The sequence below is a fragment of the Ceratina calcarata genome, unplaced genomic scaffold (assembly GCF_001652005.2).
Source record: "Ceratina calcarata isolate Rehan_Ccalc_2016 unplaced genomic scaffold, ASM165200v1 scaffold15.2, whole genome shotgun sequence".
In the NCBI taxonomy this organism is placed as follows: Eukaryota; Metazoa; Arthropoda; class Insecta; order Hymenoptera; family Apidae; genus Ceratina; species Ceratina calcarata.
Window position 1 is genome coordinate 91258 of NW_017136199.1, and position 15443 is coordinate 106700.

General features: G+C 36.4%; 3 protein-coding genes across 11 annotated transcripts in view; 1 reads left to right on the plus strand and 2 right to left on the minus strand.

Moving 5' to 3' along the window:
• The window catches only part of Vha44 (V-type proton ATPase subunit Vha44), an 11519-nt gene extending 3151 nt beyond the window's left edge, over positions 1-8368 (minus strand). For 2 of the 6 annotated variants that reach the window (XR_003390030.1, XM_026819362.1), the window contains exons 1-4: positions 8200-8351; positions 6929-7250; positions 4255-4878; positions 322-508 (exon numbers count right to left, since the gene is read on the minus strand). Coding sequence is in view for 5 of the 6 variants with exons in the window: in XM_026819362.1 (XP_026675163.1) it covers positions 322-508; positions 4255-4878; positions 6929-7214 (1097 nt within the window). In the remaining variant the exon portion in view is untranslated. The other 4 variants (XM_026819364.1, XM_026819363.1, XM_026819365.1 and 1 more) reach the window with 4 other exon arrangements.
• S1P (membrane-bound transcription factor site-1 protease) lies at positions 8211-15389 on the minus strand. Of its 4 annotated transcripts, none has more exons than XM_026819356.1 (14): positions 15119-15389; positions 14483-15021; positions 13808-14149; positions 13525-13709; positions 13147-13444; positions 12915-13066; positions 12567-12847; positions 12377-12488; positions 12041-12299; positions 11700-11974; positions 11340-11626; positions 10984-11260; positions 10712-10908; positions 8211-8393 (listed from the first exon to the last, which is right to left on the minus strand). In XM_026819356.1, the coding sequence occupies exons 2-14, from the start codon at positions 15005-15007 to the stop codon at positions 8359-8361; spliced, it is 3225 nt and encodes a 1074-aa protein (XP_026675157.1). In that variant the 5' UTR covers positions 15008-15021; positions 15119-15389; the 3' UTR covers positions 8211-8358. The 4 variants fall into 4 exon arrangements, with proteins under 4 accessions (XP_026675157.1, XP_017891774.1, XP_017891773.1 ...); XM_018036285.2 differs by lacking the exon at positions 8211-8393 and adding an exon at positions 9869-10103; XM_018036284.2 differs by lacking the exon at positions 8211-8393 and having other exon boundaries at positions 9869-10908.
• Positions 8656-9873, plus strand: LOC108632002 (protein RTF2 homolog). The gene is made up of 2 exons (XM_018036290.2): positions 8656-8878; positions 8991-9873. The coding sequence occupies exons 1-2, from the start codon at positions 8810-8812 to the stop codon at positions 9771-9773; spliced, it is 852 nt and encodes a 283-aa protein (XP_017891779.1). The 5' UTR covers positions 8656-8809; the 3' UTR covers positions 9774-9873.
• Positions 15390-15443: the final 54 nt, after the last annotated feature.

Consider the following 15443-nt stretch of genomic DNA (forward strand, 5'->3'; position numbering starts at 1 on the left):
ATTATAGATCTCGTCGTCCTCTACAAGAAAGGTTCTATGCAATTTTCTCGTAGGACCAGCAGTTTAGGAGTTATTGAGGAAAAATGAAATTTTTTTCCAAAAGTTCGTCGTTTCGACGGTGGAATGGTCCGATTTTGTCAACATCAATAAAATGCCAAATAATCATATGTAACTCTTTAAGTATCGAAATTAGAAGAAATGTGCACTATTTTTAATTACAGGAAATGCGTTTTTCTAAGGTACATAAACTTTTGGGATTGACTGTATAGTCAATACATCCTTAAATACGATAAATCGGATAGAAATCACCGGTCAGCTTACGTTTGTTTCTTTTCAAGGTTTTGCAGGCTCCCTTTCAAATTATTGTACGTTGTAGATTTTGTTTTAAGATCCGCGTCAATCTGACCCACTTGTTTACTGATAATGTCAGCAATATTTCTCAACGATTGTTTGATGGGATACTTTGCCATATCCCACTGGAATCGAGTTATATATGACGGTAGATCACCTAGTAAATTTAAAATATTAGTGTAATCGTTCCATAGTTACAGACGGGCTTTCGTTTAAAATAGAAATATTCGAACAGAGCCTTGTAAAAGTTTCGAAATTATGGAATCATAAAATAACATGCAATGTTCAAATCACACGTAATAGACTAAGTGCTTAAATGTGCTTACAAATGCGGTACTGATTATATCTTTTTAATGATTCGACAAAGTTCAGAAGCTGAAATATGATAAAGCTCTGTTGAATTATCAGTGTATTGTACAAATGCAGGAATATATGCAAATCTGGAAGCGTATTTAAACTTTTCATTGAGCGCATAGAATTTTTCTTTGTCAAGGAGGATGTTTCTTACTTTCTTCAGGGTGAAAAGTAGGAACGTGCGTTGTCTTGCGTTTCAAAAACCTTCATTTGTACAATAAGATTATATGCATATGAGTAAATATCTAGTTAAATTACTTTTAGCCGAACCACAATTAAAATAATTTTTAGATTGACTCTGTGATAAGGAGAGTATTGACAATAATGAGATAACAGAGAAAGACTGTTTCTACTGAAATTATTCTTCGATTCTAGTACGCTCCTTACATATTAGCATTACAAAAAATAAGCAAGACATTAACAAAAATACGGCATGCAAACATTAACGTATAGAAGTATATTATATTATTAATTATCTCTTATCACGAGCGTCTCTTTTTTTCTCGTTCGATCGTTTTATGGGAAATATTAATTAACATATTTATATATCTGTAATTAAGAAGAATTTCTCGTAAATCACGTTTGAATGAATCGTGCAGTTCCAGCTAGTCCCTTTAATTCAATGCTTCGTACAAATGTATACAAGATTTATTTTAATGGAATTTCTGTTTTCCTCGTTTTTATTATCTCATCGAGTGCTCTTCTTCCTTTTCATCGGATATTCATTCAAACAAAATTTATGACAACTATGCAGCTAGGCTGATCTTCAAAGCCGCATTAGCATGTTCTTCGGTAAAAAATTTATTGATTGATAATTTCGAGTGGATAAGCACGCACGCACGCATGCACACTTTATTAAAACGTAACTGGTAACCAGTATGAGTTTGTTATATCTATTTTCAAATGCGATTATTCCAAATATTGTGTTTATACACTACTCAAAATAAAATTATGGCATCAAGAAATTTTGTGTCGGAAATTCGCCAAGTTTGGAAGATAATTGCTCACCAACAAATTATTATAGGATGATGATTTGATGAAAAAATCGTAGAAACTTAATTTTCCTCTTAAATTAAAGACAGAGAATCAATCTTTCATTTGCTATAAACGTCATCACCGAAAAAAAGTTATCCAAGTCTGTGTCAAATTAAAAAGCTCTAGATAGCATTTTATAGTAGAGGTTCCAAGCTCTAACTTAATGAAAAATTGTCGTCTTTCGATTATTTGTTGCTGAGTAAGCACCTTCCAGATTTGGGCAATTTTCAATGGGAATCTTGCGATACCGTAATTTCTTTTTGAGTAGCCTAAATCAGTGACCTAAGTGATATAGCATGAGCAATAGTAACATAGACACATAAACAGCTAAGCTAAGTATATATTTTAAAGCGTTTCATGCTAACTGTTCATGAGGTACTTCATAAAAGTTGATCAGTAGGATGTTTTTCTGTGATATGGATAAAACTTGTAGTGTTGAAGGGTATTGAGCACCATACTGTCATCAAAAATCTATCTGATCATGCGAAACAATATTCTCATAAGTCCATGTACCGATCGATAAGTGTTTAAGAACTGTTTTCTTTTATTTCTCAAGTTACTTATGTCTCATCTGTAATCTGTGCCATACGTCCATAATACACATGTGTATATGTATTATAATTTGTGCGGTATTGTCTTTTATATGAAAAATTATAGAAAGTAACGGTTTGAAAGCGTGTGAAAGCTAGGTATAGGAAAAACGCTGAAAAACATATAAGAACGAAATAAAGTTATACGAAGTAGTGTTTCAGCTGTATTTGGATGTAGCGTAACTCTGTACAATCGTCCTTAAACCATACTTTAGATACGTGTTACGAATTTTGCATCCACAGATGTCCACGATACTCGAAACTAATTATTAATAACGTCGCGACGTTATTCTTAAATCATACGGACAACTTAATTAAATGATTAAATAATTATGTCGGGATAACTTATCACGCTGACGTGTTTTCAATTCCATTAAATACTTGTATACGAACGATGTCCAATAAAATTTGGTATGCATTTAAACATGTATCATTTAAAAATAATATGTAACGAAAACTTCGTACGTACGTAAGATAATTAAAGCAAAGTATGGTATAAGAGAACATGGAATAAGAAATTATAAAAAGAAGCAGTTGAAGTGTAAAAAAGGTTGATAATGAGTAAAGGTAAAACACTATGTGTTCATTCATTCGTCCACAGCACCTGGAACAATCGGTCAAATTTTGAAGAATAAAAATTGAGAGAGAAAGATGTTAATCACAGAGAATACTTTCGTATCATTACGACGAATTTCTCGTTCTCTCTTTCTTTTGTCTTTGAAGTTGAATAGTCTATTGGTTTGTATAAAAGTTTTGTGGAGTATATGTATTCAGTTATCGTTAGGACGCAGGAGTGAAAAAAGAGCTAGCTAAGAACTTAAAAACGAACTAGAGCATTTCCCGAAAAAAAATAAACTTTAAGACTGTACGCACATTTGCTGCAATTAAAATGTGCTAGAACACGGGCAGCTGTCTTTGTTATCTTCCAATATTATAATTCCTGCGTGCACAAGAAATCAAATACATGGTTGTAACGTCAACGTGGAAATTACTGCGATACAACGCAAAATATTTGATATACTAGACTTCAGTAGATCTGTTGCTCAAGTCGCAAGCTAAGTTTAAAACTAAGCCATTTCCATTTTCCTTTCGGTACTGTCTCACTTGATATGTAATAAGCACTCGAGAGAGATTGTCATGACTTCTATTTAACATATTCATATTCCATCATTTCGACGGCTCAAATATATACAAAAATATACATATATATATAAACTATATTTAAATAGTTACAAGTACAAAGAAAAATTGTGTCTTTCCAACGAATGCAACTTCAATTATAACAAAGTGTGACAAATTTAATTACAGTGACGACAAAATGAAAATAAAACGTACGTAATAAGCAATGCTTTCTCATCTGACACAGCACATTAACATTTATAAGAAAGACTTCTCTATCGATTATTCAATTATACATGAGAGGCAAGGTTTGGCGTAAAATACTTTAGCGTTACAAACATTGCATATATAGTGCAGTTGTGCATAATTGACACTGAAGGAAATGCGCACTAGGATCATTAAAAGACGCTTCTTTATTACTGCGATTGGGCCGAGGAACCCGAACCAAAGTGAGAACACTTGTCTCCGATTATCCTCGTTTCCGTTTATGTTCTTCTAAGCGAAAGCTGCATGCGAAGATCACGAACGATCTAAGACTTTCAAGTATCATACGAAATGACAACCTCTCTCTCTCTCTCTCTCTCGCTCTCTCTTTCGTTCTCTCCTATATCTACCTCCAAAGGAGATAAGACAAGACAAGAATCGGTCGCTAAAAAACGGGCGAATCACGAGGTGCACAGGAAAGATATAGGTATTGAACAAATTTCGCATCTATAATGTTCTCTCATTTCGGGGGGTGGGGGTTTTTGGGCGGAAAATAAGGTACCGACTGAGGGGGTTGGCCTGGCGGTGATAGGACGGGTACCTGGATTGGGCAAATTGCCGCTATGTTCTTGGTCTTGGTCTTGGTCGTTGTTTTGGTCCGCATCGTCTTCGTCGTCGTCATTGCCGAGCGATTTGCGTGAGGAAGTAGATCGATCTGCTTTCTCAGTGGTCCGAGGGCGCGTGGTCCCCGACTGCCATGTGGTCTCTCCTTCACTGCTACAGTTTGATGAAAGGGACAGGCTCGGACTCGTCGGAGTAGGACTGGGAGCCGGTGTGGAAGAGGTCGAAGCGGCGCACCAATGCGCATGATAGCATGAATAGGCCGATAAGGGATCGTTCGATGAACGGACATCACAGAAGCCTTGAGGGCTGTGTGACGATTTCTTTTCGACATCGGAAGAATGGCCATGATGTTTATGATTATGATGATGATGATGATGTTGATGATGCTCGTTGTGATGATTATGATGATGGTTGTGGTGATGATGACGTTGGTGATGATGCTGACCTAAACAGGCGGCCAGTTCTGGTTCACATTTCTCCGAATCCTTCCATTGCCTGTGGTGCTCCTTCGAAGTCTTGTGTGATGGGGTGACGGGGGTGTTTGGCGGGGTGTCCGGACCCCCTTCGGGGCTCGAGCTCTCCCCATCCATTGAAGTTTGACCTATCCATTACAGCCCAGTCCCAATCTCCGCGCGATTTTTTCATACGTCTCGTTCAACTATTATTGCGTCCTACGCAAATGCCTAACGACAATGCTGTCGAAACTCAATCAAAAATAACTCAAAAGGAAAAAAAGGAAAAAAAATATCGCGGAGTATTTAACGTGTAAGAAGATCTGATATCCTAACGAAGATTCTCAATTCAGAAATTCGTCTCTCGTAAGTGGAAGTCTCTTTCCATACCACAAATCGACGCCAATTTTTATCATACAATTTTCATAAGTATGAATATTAACAGAATTATACTTTGAAAATATTGAGACGTGTATCCTCTACTCAAATAAGATATGGCACCTCATGATTACATTACTTCGTCGTTAGAAAAATGTTTCTACTCAAACTAAAAGTTTACCATCGATTTACACTTTCCTTTTGAAATGAAAAATTCTTTGAACAAAGTAACACCTGGATACTGAAGTAGATTTTTCGATAAATACTCCGACGAAGCGAAAGCAGTAAGAAAATAAAATAAAGAAGAAAACGAAAAGGAACATAAAACAATGCACAATCGAAACGAACAGAAGAAACTGAAGATCCGATGAGCAAATGATATGCAATGATAATAAACTCAAGTGGCAAACAATTAATAATGCGAAAGAATAATAACAGAAGATAACTGAAGAAACTAAAAGGAAAGAATCCTTGTAACAACTAATTGGAGCTTGGTGACCACAGTAACCCAAGCAACTCCTTGCGTCCTTTCTAAATTATTAACAATAGATTGTGGTCCATATGGTCCAGATTTCTATGCACTCGGAATCATCGTTCCGTATTTCAAAAAACCCGATGAATACTCTCTGCATGTTTCGTGTATTAAAAAATTTTTTCATAGCTTTATACATCATTGATGGTGCACATGTATGAGCATTTGTTAATAAAATAATAAGGTAGGGAAATAGGGTTAATGTGGTCGAAATTAAACAAAGCAAGCCAAGCAACACCACGAATATGAAAAATTATCTGTATTAAATAATAAATTAAATGAATTCTAACTCAATTGTAGTAATAAGCATTCTACAGATATATAAATTATATGCCAGAATATGATGCATACCATCATGTTTTCTGTCTTGCAATACGAAATTCGAGATTTTCAAATGGATTATAAAATTATATGAGGAGATACATGAAATACATTCATGAAAATACATATGCACAAAAACTCGCTCTTAAAGATAATTCTACAGATTGCTTAATCATTATGTTTTCAAATAAAATATTAAAGACTTCACAGTTAAACGTGAGCATTCCATAGTTACGAAACGTATTCCAATAAAGATTTTTTTTTTAAAAAATGATCATACTGCTCCAGTGCAGAAATTGTTCTTGTTAGTTCCAAAGTTGATGGTACACATCATACTCGAAAATGTTATTTACTATGTGCAGTAGCCACAAGTATTTTGCCTGTATATTATCCCTTCGATTAGAACATATTTCTTTTAAAGAGAAACTTGTAAAAAATAATTATTAGGTATACTGTTACGAGTTTACACAGACAAAATTTTGTTTCCGTTTATGAATCTATTAATATATAGGGTACTGAGGAGAATAAGGATTAAAGACTCTAATCGTGCTATTATCGTTATCAATGAACAAATTAAAATCTGAAGAAATCAACCGATACATGTTTAAGATCATCTTCAAAGAAACATTCTAACTTGTGTGCATGTTTCGTGTTTTGTGTTTGGTATTCATTTATGTCTTCACCAACCAATATTATATCACTGTTAAAACATTGTACACAAAAAATCGATCGATACCTGTCGGCAAGGGTCCAAAAAAAAGAAAAACAAATCGAGTGACATTATCCTGAGAAATAGGCAAATTCATAGATTTTGTTCAACGAAATGTAACGTGAAATGAAAAAATGTTACTTATAATTTTGGACCCCTGAGATGTTCGATAATCCATTCCCTTCCATCAGAGAATAGATACAAACTTAAATTAAGGAGCAAGTTCTAAAAACACAAGCACAACGGTATCTGTACTCACTATTGTTAGCCAATAGATTTTCATGGAGCTTGTCCCTTTGATCTTCTAAAACTTCGCCCAAATACGTGGCCACCTTGCGTGTCACTTGCTCGACGTAAGCGTCGAGTTTCCCTAAATCATCCGATAGACCGACGAGCTGGTCCAGCGTTCCCACTTTCAAGTCTGGGATATGAAATTTGTAATTGATCGATAAAGAATGCTGTTTCGATGTTAAGTTGTTCATCGTTTCCCATGTCTGTTGACACGTCTTATCCCCTGGCGCAGATATTAGCCAGTATTCTGTCATTTTGGACAATGTTCCAATATAAGTATTTTATCGTATCTGAAACATTGCATTATACACACATGTTGACCCTTTGCGTTTTCCAAGTCTTGAGTACATGCGTTGCACTTAACACAAGAGACTGTATCGAGTTTCTTATTACATTTTTTGTAACTCTCCATACAACTTGAGATGTAACGATTTTGTATTTTGCGATTGTATTAGGATTAAAGTCGACATTAATTCATTTCAAATTGAAAATTTATTCTCGATGAGAAAGATACATTATAGGCTTGTCAACAACCACCTGCTCTGATTTTGAACGTTTCTCGTTCACTGATTTTATTCGTTATTCTGTGGCCTTGCCGACGTCGTCCATCGATCTGTCGCGCGTACGACGATCGACGGGACAAAATTCCGAATTTTCGGCATCTTTAAACGATGTGCAAGGCGTTAAACTGTTGAATAAAAGAAGCGGGTGTGGCACGACGTATTTCTTCAACTGTAGTATTATGTAATTAGGCGCGCTTTCCACGTGACACACTAAATGGAAGAATGGCGCGCCGAACTCACAGACCGATCAATATATAGGAAAATGACAAGTGTACACGGAATTGCACACCAAAAGAGACGTCCTTGAATAGAAGATGCTCATACGAATTATCTTATTTCGAAGATGTGCTTATTATCAAAATGACTCAATGGCGTCCGTTAAAAAACCACTTTGAGATCGATAATGCGATAGATCTCGATGGTTCTCTTAGAAAAATATGTCAAGCGTATAGAACTGCGAGAGTCTCAGAAATATAATGACACTCGCTGCGCAGATGTAAGATGTCTTATATTACACGGTTTAAAAGCGTAAAGTGCAACCAGGTTTGACAATAATTGAATCTTCTTTGGTTCGCAAAACACGAGTTAATACAGCAGTTTTGATCAATTCTCGGGGGGATCATGGCTCGTTAACATTGGCATGTTTCGGGTAAGAGACAAAGTGTTTTTCACTTACCGGACACTTCGGATCCCGGCTCCGTTGTTAGAACGCTGCAGATGCTTGAATTTCTCGGGAAATTCAAAACATTCGCTGTTCTAATCACTCGTCGTAGAAACCATCGGAAACCATTGTGATTTTGACCTCACGTGATGACAATTGTGTGCTGCTGCCGCCTCACGATACGACCCGCCCGGCAACTAAAGCATAAACTAAAATGGGAGTAGCATCAGCTGACTCGGAATCCGTCCGCGACAAACACTGCTACCACAACAAGTCGGATCCGTTTAACATCACAACTCACACGTTAAATCGAAACTCGACGATCTTCCTTAAACACTTTTCCTTCACTTTTGTCCTTAACTCGATAGAAAATGGATTACCAAGCATTTATATTTCGTAAAATTCGATAAATATCATACTCGCGATATATGTTGGCAGTATTGTAGTCGACTGTGTGTCCGAGTCAGTCCGAGTCGAAGTCGAAGTCTGACAGTGTCTAACGCTGGCTTTCACATTCTAATAATCCATAATAACGTTCGACTACTGCCAACTAAAGCGCTTGACGTAAATCTTGTTAGAGTCAAATAGATTAAAATTGTTCTTCGATTTGATTCTATAACATATCATGGGTTGCGATGGTGGAACTATACCTCGTAGAGACGAGCTCGTAAGGGTTAAGAAGAAGCCAGAACAGGTAATCCTATATTTTTGTTTTGTATTCATATATTGTGTGTAGGTATTGATTTTTTCGTGCTGGTTACTCAAACATTTGCGTATAATAAAATCTTATTTTATGTTAATTGCAGAAAGATAAAGAAGCAGAGTTAGCATTTAAATGGAGGCACTGCACAATAAGACAGTTACCATTACAACAGCCAGTGGTTGGCTGCAGCTTGGGACGTCTTTACAGCAAGGAATCAGTGTTGGAAGGTCTTCTCGATCGTACTACTCTTCCAGAATCAGCCCAACATATCAAAACCTTGAAAGATGTTAAGGCTCTGAATTTGACACCAAACCCAGCATTCGAGGCTAACAAAGCTAAGAAGGGAGATTGCTATACAGACGAAGGAAAGAGTCCTTACATTTGTCCACTCATTGGATTGGAGATGAACGGCAAATACAAATTTTGCTTTTTGTGGTCATGTGGGTGTGTGATGAGTGAAAGAGCACTTAAAGAAGTAAAGAGCAAGATATGCCACCAGTGCCAACAGTCTTTTACTGAAACGGATATCGTTATACTAAATGCGGAAGGTGACGATCTTAAATTGATGGAGGAGAAAATGGTGCTCCGAAAGGCAACACAGAAAAAATCTAAAAAACAAAAGCACACTGAAGATAATCAAGGGCAAGATGTCAAGGAAGAAGAAGTACCTAAAAAGAAAATAAAGAAGGATGATAAAACTCATCATAAGATTAACAACAATAGAACAGAAGCTAAAGATCCAGCGTATAAAAAGATCAAAGACGATTACAGCGTAGCGAAGGATCCCAAAGCTTCAGAAGTTTTCAAAAGTATTTTCACGTCTCATAAGTCTGCCACAGACCAGGACAGGGCACATTGGGTTACATACAATCCGTTTTACAATTAAGATGTAATGTAATTTGTGCATTTTAGAATGCATTATGAACGTTGAAATATTTGTATTGTTAAATAAATAATTTTATATATGCATATATATATATATATATTTATAAAAACAGATTTATTCGTATGGAATTTTCGTTTTATAGACTATCTTACAAAGTAACATTCTTGGACTAATATTATCTTACCGCATATTTATTCGTAACAAAAATGGTTGGTGATGTCATATACATAAAAGTCTCGAATAATTATTATGTATCACAAGTTAATATTAATTAAATAACATGATATATATTTCACCTATACACATTTTCACCTAAATCACGCAAGTGTTCTGTAAATTAAAAGATTAAAATGTTTGAAAAAATATAAACATATAAAATATTACCAATATGGAATCTAAAATCTATCCTCTTTTACTTTATCAAGTGAATTGTTCTACATGTTTTTTGCTAACATACCTTAGTATATATTCGTACTGTTGCAATGAATTTCTATTTTAGTTTAGTCCTGATTTTCTTTTCTTCGAAGAAATTAAAAAGAAAAACCGCGCATTAATCTTGCGCTTCGTATTCGTTAACAAAAATTTGTGCTGTTCGGAGATGAATCAACAACGCATCGAATTCGTCGAAATAATTTATACAACGTTGAAATTTACGTTGAGTACTATATATTTAAAGGCACATAATATAGTTCGTTTATATCTTTCAAGCGTTCACCGGAGTTAATTGAACATTATCTTGCGTTAGTCGAGGGTCTGTTAAATACGCAATCACATTTGAGGTACTCTGCGTAGAGAAATAGTTTGAATAACTCTGCGTAATCTACCGACTGTTCGTTTTCTTCGAGAATGCCTTTTCGTTATTAAGCAATTCCATCGGTTCAATAAGTAAAGAAATATACTTCCTACGATTAATACTCCTATCATGTATGTCCACTTACTTGTAAATATTATACTATCATCCTGTTCGCTCTGCTTTAAATCGTCGATATTAATGCGCTCCGCGTGATGCAACGTAGGCACGTTTGCGCCTCCGACGCGCCTTCTAAGCCAGAGCGGGCTCGAATCTTGCAGAACCGGATTGATTGCTATTATCTGGTCTCCAACGGATAATAATTTCTGGGGTTTATAAAGATTTCTGAAATGAAATCCGATTCGGGAATAATAATAATATAACAAATTTGTTTGCCGAGTAAAATTTCTAGCGACTTACATAGGGACAGACTCGTTCAGAGGTCTCGGATTGGCAGGAGTTACTATAGGACAAGGTGGGAGTGGTCTGATATGACCAGCGTTAGTATTTTCAGGCAGTAATACTTTGCTATGGCGCTTTAAATGACTTCCTTCCATGCGTTGCGGTAATTCATTACTGTCTAACAAACTGGACTTTTCGAGGACCTTTGCCTTAGTTTGTTTGTCATCGGTAAAAACAGTCGCAATATGTCCTGTCGTTGTATATTCTAGTATAGCATCAAGCATCCAAAAGCAGGCTGCAAATAAAAGTTCGATTTTTTCTCTCGTAAAGATACAATTATTAGTTAGAGAAGTAATGTTATAATGGGGACGTACGTTTCTGTAAATGACTGTCATCGATGCAAGTAGAATCTCCATACACTACAATTCTACCTGGTACATTTGCTTGGTCCTTCATGTTATTCTTTTCCACGTTTTCTTTATCAGTTATTTCGTTATTTCCGTGGTTGTTCGGATAGTTTCCTTTCATGCCTGCGTGACCGTTCGTTTGAAACATTCCAAGAATCGGCACTGCAGCTGTCGATTTTGATTCCGATTCAAGAAGAAGCTCTTGTCCTTGATCGTCCAATTCTGCATAAAGGATGACGCCGTCCTTTGGAAACCTTGACAACAAGAAAGTTTATTAACATGATCGCTCAATAATACGATGATCGGATACATCAAATGTCTTTTTACCTAGTAATTGTAGTACCAGAAGCAAAAGTAACAGTTGGGTGTTGTCCAAGATTGAATTGACCATTGCGTACTTGATCTCCGAACGCAATACCCCAGTTAGCGTATAACAAATCATTTAACGCTGGTACGTTCGCACCTCCCGTATCCGGTATCCACCATTGTCTTGTATTTTCATCGTAAAATTTTACTTTCCTCATAACGGTAACATTATACCAATCTGCGAACACGACTACGGAAAGACCTTCTTCGTCTACATCCTTCCTCAGTTTGGCCACCTACGATGTTCCATTAGTTTGTTACAAAATAAAATGCATTTAATACATTTCAGCATGTAACAGTACCTCTTCAGGAAAAAATTCTTCCTCCGTATCAACTATAAGTAAGGTACCGTAGTTCCTAGCGTTGAAACAAGTGAACGGAGCGCCCAATACTTCTAAATAATAACCGGCATTACGTAAATGCTGGTACATATCTTTGAAATTAGTATGGATATGATCACCGTTCCAATCGAGTGGATCATTCTTTGCACGTAAGTCATCTCGTGGGAAATAACCCGGAGGATACCGTAAATTATGATATTGATCCCATAGAATGCGTTTACTACCAAGTAAAGATATCATTTAATCCCTAATTATATCATAAAGTTCTGAACTATACTTAACATTTTTTATACTTACTGACGTGGCGGTGTAGGAATCACTTTTGCCTTTAAGGGTAGTTCTATTTTCGACTGTCTCACTTTCTCTTCTCCGGCACTCGGTGGTGATTCAATTGTAACAGATATATGACCTGAAATGAAATTTGAAAATGAAACGAGTTGCATTTCGCCGCACCCTGTATAACTTAAAGCAATGAAAAGATATGAACCTAGAGCTATGCCTTGCCAATCGCGAGCAGCCGACGGAACAGTTATAGCAACTGCTAACCATCCAGACCATGGCCAAAGAACATCGCTATGAGTCACCGATACGTCGATTCGGTCACCGTTGCCGTTGCCGGTGTACGGATGCCAAACGAGATCGGCTACGTGTCCAGATACACCCAAACCATTTATTATTGTTATATTTACAATCGTAGGCATACCAGAATGATACACAGCTTGTGTACAGTATGGCCACATGTACTGACATTCCGTTAAGTCTATATAGCTGGTATAATAATTCATATGTAATAGTCGATAACAATTAAGTTATCATACATGTAAATCTTGTTTACCTTGGACTAAGTGTGGCAATCGGTGTGTACGACCGTAGGAAATGAAATGCTCGCAATAGATCCAACTTCCCAGCACCTTGTTCGAACATTCCAACTCCAGGTAAACGACGCGCGGAACCAAGCAAAGCCTGTTTCATACTTGCCGGAGTTATCTTAATCGATAATACATCAATTAAATGATTTTTCCTGGGAAGCAACGAGAAATCTTATGGAAAGTTAAAGATGAAATTACCCTTTGCTTAACAGGTTGAGATCCATCTGGTTGCACGAATCCGCTAGCTAAAAGTGCTACAGCACCAGCGACGACCGGACTTGCGACCGAAGTCCCAGACAAAGTTCTACAGCCGGTTTGTAATGCTGAACCTCGTACACCTGATCCATACGTTACTAAATCGGGTTTGACCCTCCCATAACCGGACGGTAATTCCCATGTTGTCATGCCACGTGACGAAAATCTTGCTATTTGATCCTCCCAATTAATCCCACCCACTCCGATAACGTCCATCTGATCGGCAGGATTGTTTAAGGTACTGTACGAAATCGGAATACATTTCATCATTTGCGTATTATTATTAAAGAAACGGGTTTAAAAAAATATTCAGCTTTTTACCCATATAAAGGCCCGTCGTTGCCAATTGCAGATACCATAATCACACCGTTTGCTGTTAGCTCCCATACTTTGTCAACAAATGGATGGTCCATAAAATCTGGTCCTCCAATACTAAGATTCAATACTGTAACTTTTGTAAGAATAGCATAGTTGAATGCGTCTAAAAACCATGATGTGTACGATACCTGTGGAGGGCATCAATTGATAGAAAGATTAAGATAAATAATTCCCTTAAGCCCTGATATTAATTGTAAGGAAAAAATGAAAATGATTAGGAACATGCCTGGCTGTTCGTGAATACGCGAAATATATGAAGCTCAGCATCTGGAGCGAAGCCAAGGCAGTCTATACAAGATGAAGCAATAACTCCAGCTACAAATGTTCCATGGCCTAAACCATCTTCTAACGTCTTCTCGTTCGTCCAGTTCGAACGTTCTTTAATTTTTTTAAAGTGTGGATGACTAGCTGCTAGTCCTGTATCAAATATTGCTACCTTAACACCATTCCCAGTAACACCCATACCCCATAGGGCATCAGCTTGAAGTATACTTGTAATTTGTCTCGGTATAGCTCTTAATAATCTACGCGATGTATGACGATTGGTTGATTGCCAAAACTGGTTATTCTAAAATTCAAATTGAATTTACGATAAGGGAAACTGTTGCAGTGTTCGATATGTAGAACGAGTCTCCTTGAATAACTCCTAACGTGTTTGTTGTACGATAAAAATTTTTAAACGTTGCATGGCTTCCAAGGAGACATGCAGTGCTTTCATCTATTTTTGTTTCTTTGTTTTTTTATCGAGATATGAGGATCACCTTCAGTTTCTTAAATAGAATGCCCAATCTTTTCGCACATTTCCCCATGCAATATTTGTTTAAAAATTTTTATCGTACAATAAATACTTTACGAGTTTGCATCCTAAATAAAGATTACAAAGCTGGCTTTTCAGACTTACATAATTGTTGATCTTTCTTTTGAAATTTTTATATTCTGCGAAATCAACATCTTCCGACGCATTAATAAATTTCAAACTCCTTTGTACGAGTCTCTGAGGAGTTACCCTCCTAATGAGAGGATGATCGGTCAAAGCATCCAAGCCATTATGTTTATCCGTTTCTTCCAGAAGAACGACATCAAAATCGCTAGGATAATTACTAGCTAAGTTATTACGAAATAAAATTTTCCACTTGTGTATCCCAGACGAGTTCAATGCAGCTTTTATATAATTCTCGCGCGTATGTGGCTTATAATAGCCTTTGAACGCAACAATATATTCATTTTCAATGATTCTGCTGGCGAAATGAAGTTTTACTTGTTCAGGATTACTGCCACAGCACGGTGACTTGGTTATAGTGTTATGCTTAGAGTTTACAAGATTATTGCTTTGTAACAAGCAATTTACTTGATTATGAGATGAAAGAATCACGATACCAAGTATTAATAATAAGGAGACATATAGCCAACATGTATGTGGCTTCATACTATTAACATCAGCTGAAAAATGTTAAAACAGAATTAGTTCCCAATGTATTCCATAAATAATTATCTGATTATCAGAGGAGTTCATGCTACTGCAATTTATAGAACTTACATGTAGTAGAAAAACATAATTTATTAAATTGTACTTTTTCTAACCATGCTTCTTTCAAACGTTTCGAACAGTAACAAGACAATACGGTATCTTCTTATCTTAGTTAATGTTTGAACAAAGTATAAAAACGGCGGAAAGATGTTTCTTTGCTATTAAAATCTTGTTTTGACGTTGTCATAACCTCAACGTTCGTAAAATAAAAGTCCACCACAAATGAAATAGTGAAATGTTCGAAGCATGCATTTTCGTTTAATATTTTTACGTCCCTTACTTCTCTGAATAACGAGTCGTATACTTTATTGTACAAGAATTGTAACGATGAACA

What these genes read in the sequence shown, in the direction of transcription:
- S1P (XM_018036284.2), bottom strand. Translation starts at nt 15,007, where the DNA reads ATGAAGCCACATACATGTTGGCTATATGTCTCCTTATTATTAATACTT. An exon ending in AAAGAAAGATCAACAATTAT is followed by an intron (nt 14,150 to 14,482) that starts GTAAGTCTGAAA and finishes TTTGAATTTTAG; the next exon opens with AATAACCAGTTTTGGCAATC. An exon ending in ATTGCCACACTTAGTCCAAG is followed by an intron (nt 12,848 to 12,914) that starts GTAAACAAGATT and finishes TTATTATACCAG; the next exon opens with CTATATAGACTTAACGGAAT.
- LOC108632002 (XM_018036290.2), top strand. Translation starts at nt 8,810, where the DNA reads ATGGGTTGCGATGGTGGAACTATACCTCGTAGAGACGAGCTCGTAAGG. An exon ending in TTAAGAAGAAGCCAGAACAG is followed by an intron (nt 8,879 to 8,990) that starts GTAATCCTATAT and finishes TGTTAATTGCAG; the next exon opens with AAAGATAAAGAAGCAGAGTT.